Source organism: Ursus arctos, unplaced genomic scaffold, assembly GCF_023065955.2.
Source record: "Ursus arctos isolate Adak ecotype North America unplaced genomic scaffold, UrsArc2.0 scaffold_20, whole genome shotgun sequence".
NCBI lineage: Eukaryota > Metazoa > Chordata > Mammalia > Carnivora > Ursidae > Ursus > Ursus arctos.
Genome location: NW_026622875.1, coordinates 55,264,695 through 55,279,341, shown reverse-complemented (window position 1 = coordinate 55,279,341; position 14,647 = coordinate 55,264,695). Strand labels below are relative to the sequence as shown.

General features: G+C 34.9%; 1 protein-coding gene across 36 annotated transcripts in view; it reads left to right on the top strand.

Moving 5' to 3' along the window:
• The window catches only part of CLASP2 (cytoplasmic linker associated protein 2), a 175,042-nt gene that overhangs the window by 13,165 nt on the left and 147,230 nt on the right, over positions 1–14,647 (top strand). For all 36 annotated transcript variants that reach the window (XM_026496670.4, XM_044383243.3, XM_057315836.1 and 33 more), the window contains exons 2-6: positions 1,255–1,333; positions 7,562–7,665; positions 9,532–9,623; positions 10,777–10,852; positions 12,395–12,492. In XM_026496670.4, coding sequence (XP_026352455.1) covers positions 1,255–1,333; positions 7,562–7,665; positions 9,532–9,623; positions 10,777–10,852; positions 12,395–12,492 — 449 coding nt within the window. The remainder of the gene's footprint in view (positions 1–1,254; positions 1,334–7,561; positions 7,666–9,531; positions 9,624–10,776; positions 10,853–12,394; positions 12,493–14,647) is intronic.

Here is a 14,647-nt window from a genome sequence, read left to right as displayed (position 1 = left end):
TTATACCTTCCCTTTTTTCCTGTGCTTCATAGAGGGTTTTTCTCCATGTTCCCTTCTCCAGTGGTAAACCGCTCCTTACGCTGTCCTTGCTAGTCTGGTTGTGGGGAATGGGAGTGTTCTCTGTTTTTCTGGTCCAGCTTCAGTCTTAGGAGCCCCCTTTGTTCTTGGGGGTGAGGCTTTATCAGAGATCCTGCCTCTCCTCAACTGTAGACCTCTAATCATCAGAGCCCAGGATGATTTTCTGCTTCTCCCTCTAAAGTACAGAATTTTTTTTTCCTTTTCTCTTTGCTCAGCAGCCGTGAGTTTTTACCTGGGTCCTAGGGTGACAGTATTTGTCTTTCTCTCAATAGCTTTATGCTTTTGTTTCTTACAAGACAAGAGTATGGGGAAGGAAAGGTTTGTGCCTTTCCTACAGAGGCAGCTGCTCCCTTTGTTAGCGCTGTACAACCAAGAGATACTTTTTCCAATCACGAGTGTCCAGTGGAGGTTTCTGGAGAAAGACCCTGTAAAGGGCTGTCTCTCCTTTTGTGTCTCTGGCTACTAGGGATTACATATTTTCATGCTAGCCCACATTCGGCTATTAACAATGAGTTAAATGTAGTTGAACTCTTAACGCACTTGTATCACATTTTCATTTTCCTTCTGTCCTCTGCCACATGTGTCCTACTGCTTATGTCCCATCTCTCCTTGGGGGCATCTGTCTTTCCTTAAATTTCAGGCTAGTTGATTATCCTACAACTTCAGCTTTCTGATGGATTCAGGAATATGAATGGTTTTATAGATTATTTGGCTTTTTCTTGTTGTAGTGGGAGTGGTATTTTTTTCCAGTGTCTCCATCCTAGACAAAAGCTGAAATTTTTGTGTAATTAAAGGTGCTCTTATTTTTCACTTTCATTTAGGAAACATTTCAACATTATGGGAAAGTTGTATGTATATAGTCAGTGAACTTCTTTGTACCCTTCACCTAATTTACCAGTTACTAACATTTTGCCAAATAGACTTTATCACTATCTTCCTGCATATTTATACACCATTATTATTATTATTATTATTATTATTATTATTATTATTCTTGAACCGTTTGAGAGTAGGGTGCCCTAACCTCATGACTGTTTACCCCTGAATACTTCGATCTCCTTATTTTTTAAAAAAAAACTTGGTAATATATGAAGATCTTTATATGTCAGTGATTATAAGTGATAGTAAAGAATGCATTGGTACTTTGTATTCATTAAAATTTCCTTCTATCTATAGGTATCATTAATGGGATTGGAAATTTTAAGTGCCTTTGTGGACAGATTATCAACACGATTTAAGTCCTATGTAGTAATGGGTAAGTTAACTTTATTAAAAATTATTGTAGGTTTTGATATGCTTACTTTTTTTCTCATGGTTTTTAATAGAATTGATTCTTTGTGAATGCAAAAATGTGATTTTGCACAACCCAGAGATCTACTTAGCATTTTAGGTCTGGAGACATAAAAGATTTTAAGCCTGTTTAAATAAATATTTCCTTTTGAGACAAAAACAAAACAAAACAAAAGCAAAAAACACACTAAATATAATGTTGATAGATTTTTACTTCATATTTTAAAATGTTTTACTGTAACTTTTACTTTTTTTGTAACATTAAAAATTTGTAACTTAACAGCATGACTTTTTTCTTTTTTTCTCTTTTCAATTATTCATTTATTTTTTTCCCTTTTCAAATTTTTATTTAAATTCTAGTTAACAGTGCAATATTGGTTTCAGGAGTAGAATTCAATGATTCATCACTTACATAGAACGCCCAGTGCTCATCATAACAAGTGCCCTCTTTAATACCCGTCACCCACCTGTCCCACTCCCCACCCACATCCCTCCATTAACCCTCCCTTTGTTCGCTATCATTAAGAGTCTCTTCTGGTTTGTTTCCCATTCTCCTTTTTCTCCCCCTTTCCATATGTTTGTCAGTTTTGTTCTTAAATTACATATATAAGTGAAACCATATGGTATTTGTCTTTCTCTGACGTACTTCAGTTAGCATAATATACTCTAGTTCCATCCATGTCATGGCACATGGTAAGATTTCATTCTTTTTGATGGCTGAGTAATATTCCGTTATATATAGACACACACACACACACACACACACACACACCCCACATCTTTTTTATCCATTCATCGGTTGATGGACATTTGGGCTCTTGCCATAATTTGACGGCTGTTGATGCTGCTGCTGTAAACATCATGGTGCATGTACCCCTTCAGATCTGTATTTTTGTATCCTTTGGGTAAATACCTAGTGGTACAATTGCCAGGTCATGGGGTAGTTCTATTTTTAACTTTTTGAGGAACATCCATACTGTTTTCAAGACGGCTGCACCAGTTTGCATTCCTGCAGCACCATTTGTTAGACTATCTGTGAAGGACCGGTTCTTTTGTTGCTAGTCTGTTGCAGATGAATATTTTGTAAAATACAATAAAAGTACAGCAAAGTGAAAGGAAAAAAAATACAAGGCCCAATTTTTTATTATTAAATTCAATAAATAATTTTGCTCAGATTGTTTTTGAAATTTTATTTTATAAACACTCTCAATTTGTTTTACCACAGATAGTTTGTAGATTGGTCTGGGCTGCCAACCACACCTTGAGGTGCACTTAGAGTAGTGTGTTTGTAGTACAGTGCTTTTCTTTGTGTAATGGTTCGGATTACAATGTTGACTTTGACCTGTTTTCTAAATCTGAGTGACCTTCATGGTCACATTTTGGAGTGCATTGATGAGCAGATTTGGTTCCTATTATGTAGAAATACTTAAGGGGGGGGGAAGAAATATTTAAGGGAAACCTCAGATGTTTGTGATTTTCTTTTATGTGTTAAGTTAATGCTTCATTATGCCTCACACTTATTTTTGAATTGTCTTTGGTCAGCTTTTTATTCAAGTTTGGTATACCCCCAAATTCTGCTGGTTTCTTATTTTTATTTTTATTGTTTAGCTACCCTTTTAGCAAAAGCATCTTAGTTGAGTTTCCTTTTATTATTCCCTTTTTAATCAGTACCTGTTTCTAATTCATTCTTTGTATGAGTGTCCTCTAGAAAGGTGATTTTTTTTACTGTCAGTCTTCTGCTTAAAAATCCTATGATGTTAAAAAGTACGCTCTGCAGACATGTTTTACTGGCTTATGTATTTTCTTAAAGCATTTTGAATCGTTATTTAAATTTAGAACATTTTACATAAAAATTCATGTTTATAACTTGTCTTGAACAATTGGTCAATATGGCAACCCTGTACTTTTTGGCTGAAGTTTTGTCATAGCTTCTCTTTTGAATGGGTCATGAGCTTTCTGATTCATAAGTCCCTTCCATCTCCTCTTGTCTCCTCATAACTGAGAATATCAGTTATGGTACGGCGAGCTTGGAATACTGCCGTTTTTAGAGCTGGTTCATTTTTGGCATTTTCTGTATGTCCTTGACTGTAGGCATTTATGTTTGTGACCCCTGCCCTGTAGTAGTTCCCTGTTATTAGTTGTGACAGATAGTATTTTAGGCTTGACAGTAATTCTAGGTATTACATATCTTGCTTATTTTTTGAACACAAGGAGGGCCAGATGGGGTGTGATGCTCCGACTGCTCGTAATGAGGCAGTAGGAGTATTGGGACCAGAATCCTAGTTTGTTGCCTCCCAGGACTGTCCTGCCTTCCGAATTTCTGTTTTGCTGTCCTTTGGTGTTCTAGTTCTCTCAGCATGTATGCCCCTTCTGCATTTCAATAGCCTTACTTATCAGTGATCTTTAGCGAGTACTCTTTTCCACTTCAGCAAATCAGAAACTTGCTCACTCTTGTTAATTCTGGCCTAATTTGTTCATGCTTCTGCTGTGCTGTTCTTTCTTTTTGAAATCCTCTCTTCTTAGGGCTCCCAGGTGGAACAGTCAGTTGGGTGGCATAGTCAGTTAAACGTCCGACTCTTGGTTTTGGCTGAGTTTGTGATCTCAGGGTCCTGAGGTTGAGCCCATGTGGAGTCGGCTTGGGACACTCTCTGCCCCTCCCCCCTTCTGTCTCTCAAGTACATAAATAAATCTTAAAAAAAAAAAATCCTTTTTTCTATTTAAAAGATTTACTTCAGATTTCAACATCTGGGAGCTTTTCATATTAACCTCACCCTACACTGAAGTTTTCTTTACTCCATGGTTCTTAGGACCTTAAATACTTAATAAATTACGTTAAGTTGCTTCTATTCATATTTCATGTGTCTACATAGGCTTATATGTGTAATTTTTTTATCTTCTAATCTCCTACTCTTTATGCTTGCTTCTGTGCATTAATGTTAGCCAGTATCATTTTCACTTTGAACCCTACGTGTTCATCATTTTCCTTGGTGAAACTTGAACTTGTTATTAGTTGAGAGTCGTGTGGTATAATAGGAAAATTTTATCACTACTTTGCTACCATATATCGTCTACTTGTCATCCATTTATTAGGCCTTATCTACTTTTTACATAGATGAGAGATTATCCTTACACTGTTTCTAATTCGTATGGTAGCTCTGTAAGGTAGGCAGTATATCTGTGTACTCTTAAGGAGGTGCGGTACTAAACTGAGAGTCCCAGGGTTAACTTTCTTGTTTTACCCTGACTTAGAACCTAGGCAAACCACGTTAGGAACCTTTCTGTGAAAGGAAGGAATTGAAGTAAGTTATGTGTAGAAGGTTTTTTTTTTAAATAATGTAATCCTAAGATATATGTAACTTGATGTGAGTGATATTTTCTTTTGGTGCACTTAGGTTATTATAGCTGTTTTTACCTTTTTACGTTAAAAGTGAAGAGATGTTTCAGGAAAATTGAGATTCATGCTCAGTTTTAGATGAAGTGCCAGAAAGAGTATGGGCTCTCGTGATGTACTCCTTTAATATAAAATATTTAAATTTTCTTTTTGTGACCACATATACTATGGAAAAATAAGCTTTTCAAACAAAAAAATATATACAATTTACATTTAACACTGATTACCAACCCTGGTTTTATGATAACTGAATTCAGCAAAGGATCTCATATTTTACAAATTTTAAGCAGATAGTTTTAATCAAAAATGGAATTACAGAAAGAGTATTAGCAGAGTTGGGCTACCTGGTCATCAGTTTTGCCTCTTGTAAAATGGTATGTGTCTCATACAGTGCTGAGAGAATAAAACATACCAGCTGTGCTTTAAACTTCTTCCGTGTTTCACTGTTCCAATTCCAGTATAAGGTAAAAACTCTGTTTTGGATTCCCATAATTATCTTTTGAGTATTCATCATGTTGAATGGTAAAATTCAGTGGTCATCATATTAGATACAGTTTTTTGTTTGTTTGTTTGTTTGTTTTTTTACCAGTTTTCCTTCATACTCTCACTAGCCATGTGAGGTATAGGCCTGCATCCCTCCTTATTTTATAGACAAGGAAACTTTGAAAGGCAGAGAAATTTACTGTCTTACATAACTAATAACTGGTAGAGCTAGGAATAAAATCTTACTCTACATGACACCAAGAGAGTATATGTTGAAAAGGAATTTTAATGCAAAAAATTCATGGATTTTTTTGTTCAATAACTATAATTAAAAGTGTATTAGTGTGAAGTTGTTGTTTTCATTGTTTGTATTTTATAAAATTTTAGTTCTTCATACTGAAGTGAGCTATTGTTTGGGCCAACATTTTAATTTTCTTTTTGGAGTTAAATTCCACCTCAAGAATGAAGTGGCTATTTTTTTTTCATACTACTGTTGTGTGATTGTTAAAACACACGCACGCAGAACACCTCAGTTACAAGTAAATAGAAATAGTTATGACTGGGACCTAATTGTGTGGATTATTTAAGTCCTGGTTTCAACTTGCTATTTGTGTGACTTTGGCAAGGTATTTATTTAATCGTTTTGGTCCTTCTCTCTCTCATAGGGCCTACTCTATTTCATGGGATTGTTATGAGGATGACGTGAGATAATTCAGTGCTTAGTCCATAATAATATTTAATGTTTATGAAGTGTTTATTACTGTCTTCTGCCACTCAGAAGTTATCAGAACCAGAGTCCCACAACAGCTAATCCTGCAGATGTCAGTGATCTTCTCTGATGTTAACGATACATCTGAGCAAGATGAGACGTGTTTATATTATTCCGACTGACAGATACTTCAGTTGCCTCATGATTAGGCTTACGATTTTATGGCAGGGACTTTGTTTTCTTACACAGTCATTTCCTTGATCAAGCTTAGGGTTTTGGATGATATCATTTCATTTGGTATAGTGGGCTGCTTCTTACTCTAGTCGAATTTTCTTCCAAAAAGAATGTAATTTCTTTTTTCCTTAACTGTTGTTGTTTATTATTATTACATCGGTCTGGTTGTTATATTGTAGACAGTGTTATATTGTTGAAGATATTTGTATCAAATTACGCATATAATTAATTATAATTGTCTATAAATAAACGAGAAAAAATCCTTTTCTCTATCTCATTTCTTCTTCCTTGTTTAAACTAGGCCTCAGCCTTTATTGCCTCAGGGAAGGGAAGGCTATAGCTATCATGTCAAAAGAGAAACAAAAGAAGTTAACTTCTTTGCCTTCAAACATGTAGGATGATGCTAGCGATGGTGGTAGGTGGTAGGTGATAACGAATGCTTACTCAGTGCCCTTCACTCTGAGTGGTTTACATTTATTCCCTTTATAGTTTTCAGTCGTCTTCTGAGGTGAGTACTGCTGCAGACATTAATGGTTGAGGATATAAAGACAAGAGGAGTTGAAATATTGTGGCCAGTACCTTGTAACACCACACAAGGGGCAGTGGTAATTTAAGGGATTACAGAAAGATAATTTTGACCATGAGATATTTTTGCCCTATGAGTGGACTTTAGAATCTGTACCCTCTGAATTCTAGCTCCCACCTTCCTTTCCCTTCACCTTCATCCTCAATAGATGTGATTTCTTTGTGGTGCTTTGTTGATTTATAGTTACAGAAACCTTTATCGTGAAAACTGTCCAAGAATGGACTCTCTCACCTGCCTTTCCTGCCTCCTTTCATGAAATAGTCTTGGACATAGTAGAGAAAAACTTCCATCCCAGGGGCCTAGGCTTTTATTTTTATCAGTTGAGTAATATGTCATACATACATAAGTGTGTATCACACATGTAACTGTACACCAACACCTGCTGTGCCCAGGTCGGGAAACTGGAACTCTGCCATCCTAGATACTTCCTCTCTGCATTCCTGATGACACCTCCCTCCCTCTCTCTACCAGAGGTAACCACCAACATGACCTTTCAGATAACCATTCCCTGCTCATCTGTAGAGCTTGACTAGCCATACACATCTCTAAATAGCATAATATTTAGTCTTGCTTGTTTTTTGAACATTATCATAAGTGGATATCATGTTGTATGTATGCTTTTGAAACTTCCTTCTCTGTTATTTTTTATTAGACTCATGAGTAAAGGAAATAATTTGCTTACCTCTTAACTTTTCATTTATGGAAACAACCTGTGTATAATTTTGTAAAATATAGCTTATAATGGAGATGAATTATGAATATTTACTCTCTTTCTCCTGCCTTTCTCTAGTTATTGTAGCTTTAATAGACAGAATGGGAGATGCCAAAGACAAGGTTCGAGATGAAGCTCAGACTCTGATATTGAAGCTAATGGATCAAGTAGCACCACCTATGGTAGGCCTTCATTTTCAAATTTAGATTTCGCTAAGAATGGTGAAATATCAGTGAAGATAGCTGGTAATCACAGCAAATCATTGAAGCCCCAGGGGACACGAAAGCTGAAATTTTGAACAATGAATTGTTAATTCTTTAAAGGAATTGAAATTTAAGATAAAATGTCAATATTTAACTTTTTGGGTCTTTTTAATTTTCTTTTTCCTATCTTCTACTCTGACACTTTTTACATAGCTAACTTAGAGATTCTGTTGGCTACTATGCTGGCTATATTATTCTTTAAGATTTTCTAGTTTTTCTTACATGCAGATAATACAGTGTTCATTGAGAAAGCTCATTTTGAGAACTGCTGAATGTTATATTAATTTGTGCAACTTTTACAGCAATGAGAAGAAAATTTTTTATCTGAACAGGTGGTTACTAATTGTATAAGACATATATTCCATGACACCGACTTGTGTTTTATGAGTACAGTAGAAAAAATTAGCCCTAATGGAGATGTTTTGAAAGGACAGCAAAAAGTGGTGCCTCAGTGGCTCAGTCAGTTGAGCATCTGACTCTTACATCTCAGCTCAGGTCTTAATCTAAGTGGTTGTGAGTTCAAGCCCCATGTTGGCCTCCATGCTAGGCATGGAGCCTACTTAAAAAGCATGATAATAAATTGACATATAAACAAAGATTTATAGAGTACCTCGTGTTGAGTAGGAAAAAAGTCAGAATTTACAATATATACAATGGTATTATGGGTTATTACCTAAAATACAGTTTTAAAATTATATATTGCATATGTTTTATTTAAAAATTCCAAAAATAAACTGTTTGCCCAGATATTTTATACCTTAGAATGAAGTCCTTGTTAATAGTTTAGTGGATATCCTTCAACACTTGTTTAGTGGTTTAAATTTTAACTCATTTTTGACATGCTATTATAAGCAGTTCTATAAGGAACATCCTTGTACATATGTCTTTGGATGTAAATGTAAGTATTTATATAGAATAGTATTTCAGAGATGGTGTTGCTGAATCAGGTTACTCACATTTAAGATTTTCTGAGTAAACTTCCAAGTTACCTTCCAGAAAGTTTGGCAGAAAGAGAAATATTAGTAGAACTGAATAAAGAGCCCAGGAAGAGGTGCACGTGCGCGTGTGTATGTGTATGCAAGAGTCTAATAAATGGTAAGGATGGTGTTTCTAAATGTGGAGAAAGTATTGATTGAGACAATTGGCTGTATGTTTGGAAGAATAAAGTTGGGTTCCTTCCTACGCCAAATTCATATAATTGTATAACATACAGGTTATGTATGCTTTTTACAAAAGAAAACTATAGTAGGCAGCAATAAAATGACTTAACAAATAATGTTTCTGTATTTGGATCCAGTGCTAAAGGGAAAAAAGCCTGAATTATAAAATGTTGAAAAAGCCTGTTACATGTGACAGTTTGTAGTGGTTGCTAGGCAACATTGGATCTTTTAAATGCTTACTGGACTACTGGGCTTATAATGGTAGGATTGTTGTTGGGAGGTTTCTAAAGCTTAGAAAGAATTCTATGTCCATGGAAATTCTAAGGTTTTTAGGTATTGGACATAGTTTTCCTGAGAATAATTGAAATCTAAAGTGAAAGATGGACATAGTTTTTCTGAGAATAACTGCAATCTAAAGTGAAAGATACTAAATAAAAACTAAAAATGTGATTAAGATACTTAATGGGTGAGAGCACATTAGTACAAATTTGACTTAGAAAAACTTGTAGAGAAGTAAAGTCTGATGGGAAAATTTAGTTATTAAGGTTGGTGATAAGGTTGGGAATAAAAAAGATTATGAGTAATTTAATTTTTTGTTGCACTTGTTTACTTTTCTTTTAAATAGTACATTTGGGAACAATTGGCTTCTGGTTTTAAGCACAAGAATTTTCGATCTCGAGAAGGCGTGTGTCTGTGTCTTATTGAAACCTTAAACATGTAAGTTTATGTTTACTAAAAATAGCCATCTTGTTTTTCATTTTTCTAAAAGGAAAAAGCAATATCCATTTCGTAAAGCTTGAAGAAGGCTATGGAAATAACATTTTAAATAGTTATTAATTGATTTCTGGTATGAGAGTTTTTATTTGATTTGATATCTTTAGCTGTTAATTTTTTATGTGTATGTTAATTTAAAATTATTAGTCAGTGATAAGAATTTCTCTTTTTTTCTTGAGTAAGTTAATAGTTTCTACCCAGAATGGATGGTCATATAACAAATATGTTGATATAACTTAGGATCTGCTTCTGTTCTGGACCCAGTTTGGAGTTGTTTTTAACTCAGTGGTATTTCAAATATCGTAGCCATTTCCCCCCAGCTAGGTTTTCTAGACCCGTGTGGATGGTTACCCAAATCACAGACCAAACAAACAAGACTCTTCCAGGAAACTAGACAGTGAATCAGTACGTAGAGCTCTGACAGCCTGAGCCACAGAGCTCAGAACTCCAGTCCAAAGTTGTTAGGGCTTTTGATCTCTTTATGGATTATTTGCTCAAGTTCTATGCAACAAGATAGGTGATATATAGTAGCTTGCAGCTTTTTCTGTAGTGTTACTTCCTTTTTTCTAACTATACCTTCATTTATTTTCTATTACTCTACTGTGGTCCTTTCTGCCATCTAGAGCTTGTAAGTGCATTCAGTTCTGCACAACTTTTGTGGTTTTTGGCTCTCCTATCATTTGCTTTCAACCCATGACCTCATCAAAATATTAATAAGCATAAATAAAGGTTTCATTGGAATGCAAATTTACTTGAGACCCAGCATCTAAAAAAAAATCACTATTTTAAAGCAAAAGCTCAGATTTTCCTGAGTAGGTTTCCAGGTGTAAGAGCGCCATTGGTTGAACATTTTGTTCTGTTGGATCATGTGTTGACAGTTTTCATTGTCAGTCATGATTTTTCAAGTTTGCGTATTTCACATTGTTTAGAATTAGTTTTTGCTTGTGTCTGATGTCCTTCATGTTTTAATGATGTGTACCCACGCTCTCCACCATGTTTGTCTTATTGATATAGACAAGAAGAAAGTATAAGGATGTTTTGTTTACTGCTTGATTAAAACCAAATTCTCTTTATTTTTGTTTCAAATTATATTTAGTTTTGGGGCTCAGCCACTAGTCCTCAGCAAGTTGGTACCACATTTGTGTATCCTATTTGGAGATTCCAACAGTCAGGTAAAATTTTACTTACATTCCAGCATTGACTAATTTTTTTGGCTATCTCTTCTTATCTAGTTGCCCTTATTCCATTTTAAAAAAAGAAGAGGGAGGGTGGGGGGGGTGAAATCAAGATTCACCTCATTTTTTCTTTTAAAATCCACCAAAGTTACTTTCTAAGAACACATTATATTCACATAAGTTGCTTAAGTTTGTCATTTGGCTAGTATTAAGGATATATAGGACTAAAAGGATAGTTCTTGGGTTTGAAAGATTAAGTGACAAAGAACCGAACCTGGATTCCTTTTTATAGTCCTCCTACATGTTAATTGTGAGGACAGGTTGTCAGCTTCCTTTCTTCATTCCTGAATGTGGTTGCCTAACAACAGCTTTTTGCAACAGTCATAACCCTGTTTAACAGAGGGAATTTGTACCAGTGGTGTATCACTTGTTAGAAATTTCTTTACCTGAGCTGTGTATGCTGTAGGCATAATACAGGGGTGTATTCTGGATCTTGTCTATCCTAGTGGAGTTGAATCTTGACTGTAACCTTTTTGGCATAGCTTGGGCATTTGGAATAACCCTGGATAGTTTTCCTTGCTGTTAGGCCCTAGCTCTGCCTCTAGAGGTTTGAAGAGAGTTCTATTACCTCTTTATTTGCTCTTTGACAATGAGCTATGCAAGGGAACTAGAGCTGTCTTCCAAATTCCTGTCTTGAGGCCACATTTTTTTTTAATTGTGGTAATATATATACGACATAAAATTTACCATTCCAATCATTTTTTTTAGTGTGTAATTCGTTGGTATTAAGTACGTTCACACTGCTGTGCAACCATCACCACCATCCATCTCCAGAACTTTTTCATCTTCCCAAACTCCATACCCATTAAACAGTGACTCCCCATTCTTCCCAACCCCCCAGCTCCTGGCAACCACGTTTTGCTTTCTCTCCATATGATTGTACTACTCTAGGTACTTCATGAAAATGGAACCATACAATCTGTCCTTTTGTATCTGGCATATCTCTAATAGCATATGTCTTCAAGGTTCATCCATGTTGTAGCATGTGTCAGAATTTCCACTCTTTCCTTTTTAAGGCTGAATAATATTCCATTGTATGTGTATACCATATTTTGTTCATGCATTCATCCTTAGATGGACATTTGGGTTGGTTCCACTTTTTGGCTGTTGTAAATAATGATGCATTGGTGTTGAGTTCAGACCACATTCTTGAAGGGGAGTTTTATTCCAGGAAAGTATATTAACCTCAATAATGATCTGTATTCATACAGTTATTGGCAGTTCTTTGTGCAGTCTTATTACAAATAAAAGATTTTTAAAAAGCCACATTATTAACTTTTATGTACATGTTTGTTAGATTTCTACAAAACCTTACAAGGTTTCTCTAGAGTTTTCTCGGCAGGTCCTCTTGGTCTTATGCCAAAATCTCTTGGGTTTAGAGGCATTAAAACCAACTGAGAACTTCAAGTTGTAATGGTGCCTTGAGACGAAGTATGTTATTATGTCTCATCTAAGTTTAAGTTCTGAATTCTTTGGCAGGTGAGAGATGCTGCAGTATTGGCTATAGTGGAGATCTATAGACATGTGGGAGAGAGAGTGAGGGTGGATCTTTGTAAGAGAGGAATTCCTCCTACTAGGTAAGTCTTGCTAAATTTCTTTTTGTTGTTTGTTTGTTTGTTTGTTTTTTGGCCGCTCGTTTTATAAGTTTTAATTTCATGTGTTTCTTTTAAATAGGTTCAATTTTCTGAGATGTTAGAAAATTCACAAGATACAAAAAGATATGTAGGTTATCACCATTTAAAAAGTTCTTTACATCCTGTAATTTTTCTGGACACTGATTGATTGTATACTCATATATTACTTAATATGTAATTAAATACCATCCAGTAAACTGTCTTTCAATACCAGACGTAAAAATCATTATTTGGAAGATGCTTGAGCAAGAATTTAGTGAAACTATTAATCTGTTCATTTAGTAAATATTTTTTTGAGTGCCTCCTGTTGAAAGGTATTAAACTAGATACTGGATAACAGAAAGCTATATAAGAATTGGTCACTACTGGGGTGCCTGGGTGGCTCAGTTGGTTAAGCGTCTGCCTTCAGCTCAGGTCATGATCCCAGGGTCCTGGGATCAAGTCCCGTGTCGGGCTCCCTGCTCATCAGGGAGTTTGCTTCTCCCTCTGCCATTCCCGCCTCTTATGCTCTCTGGCTGTCTCCATCTCTCTGTAAAATAAATAAATAAAATCTTAAAAAAAAAAAAAAAAAAAAAAAAAGAAGTAGTCACTACTCTTAAAACCTAGTCAAATAAAAAGAAATTTAAGAATATTTGAGTACAGTGGCATCAGTCAGGTCAGTAAAAATCCCACTGATGAGCTTATGTATCAGAACATTTTTTCCAAAGGTACTTTTTTTTCTTTAGTACTTCTCAGAGTTTCTATTTTTATTAAAAATATTATTCCAATTAAATTTTTTTGTAATCAGATTTTAGTCCCAATTTTAAGGGGGGCTTGAAAGGATTGTTTTAACTTTTTATTATGGAAAATTTCAAACATAGACTGAAGTAGACAATAGTGTAATGAACCTTCATGCATCCATTACCCAGCTTCAAAAATTAACAACTCATGGCCAGTTTTGTAAGTTACAGTCTTACCTACTTACTCTTGTATTATTTTGAAGCAAATCCCAAGTCATAATATTTCATCTGTAATTCAGTACATTCAATACTATCGTCAGAACTTAATTTTTTTTTTGCAAATAATTCTATAAACCAAATACCCAGTCAGCATTCAAATTTCCAGTTGTTTCATAAACGTCATAAGTTTGTATATATATTTTTAGGTTTTTTTGAATCAGTATCCAAATAAAGTCCAACAATTAGATATGTTCTTCCAAGTCTTTCTAAATCTTTATGTGCCTCAACACTTTTTTCTCTTGTGTTTATTTGTTGAATAAGCTAGGTAGTTTATCCTGTAAAGTTTCCCATATTCCGAATAATGCTAATTCTTTTTCTGTGCTATGGTTTAATGTATCCTTCTGTCTTTATAGCCTACAAATTGGTAGTTGGATCTGGAGGCTTGATTAGATTTTTGGTGGTGGGGGGGTGGGGTGTCAGGAGATGCAAGACTACTTCAGAGGTATGTTCTGTTATAACCCTCATCATATGCGGCTATCTCTTCTTACCATGTAGTTTTTTTCCAGTACCAATTATTTTTGGTAATAAGATTGTCCATTACATATGCATTTTGTTTACTTATTCATTTTTTACTTCCAGGGCTAACAATTTCATTTGAAAATTCTACATCATTTTATGTGAATGAAAGAAATAATGTTAACATAATGTATTTATGTGTATGAGTATATATATGTATGTATATATATTACATTATATGTTTTAAAATTTATACTGAAATTATTTTTTATTAAATAATTTTACAATTTTATGCAGGTGTGGCATCCATACAGAAATGTATGTAAGTCATAAGTATGCAGCTGTGTAAATTATCATAAAGTAAATATACCCATGTATCTACATAGGTGGCATAGTTGAACATTATAATCAACCAGAAGCCTCCCTAAATCCTTTTTAATTCTTGAATTTTTGAATTTTATATAAGTGGAATCATATAGTATGTGCTCTTTTGTATCTGGCTTCTTTCAGTTAATGTTGTTATTATTTTTTAGAGATTTATTTACTTATTTGAGGGGGGAGGGGCAGGAGAAGAGACTCCTCAGGCAGGCCCCCTGCTAAGTGGGGAGCCTTCCATAGGACTCGATCCTACGACCCTGAGATCA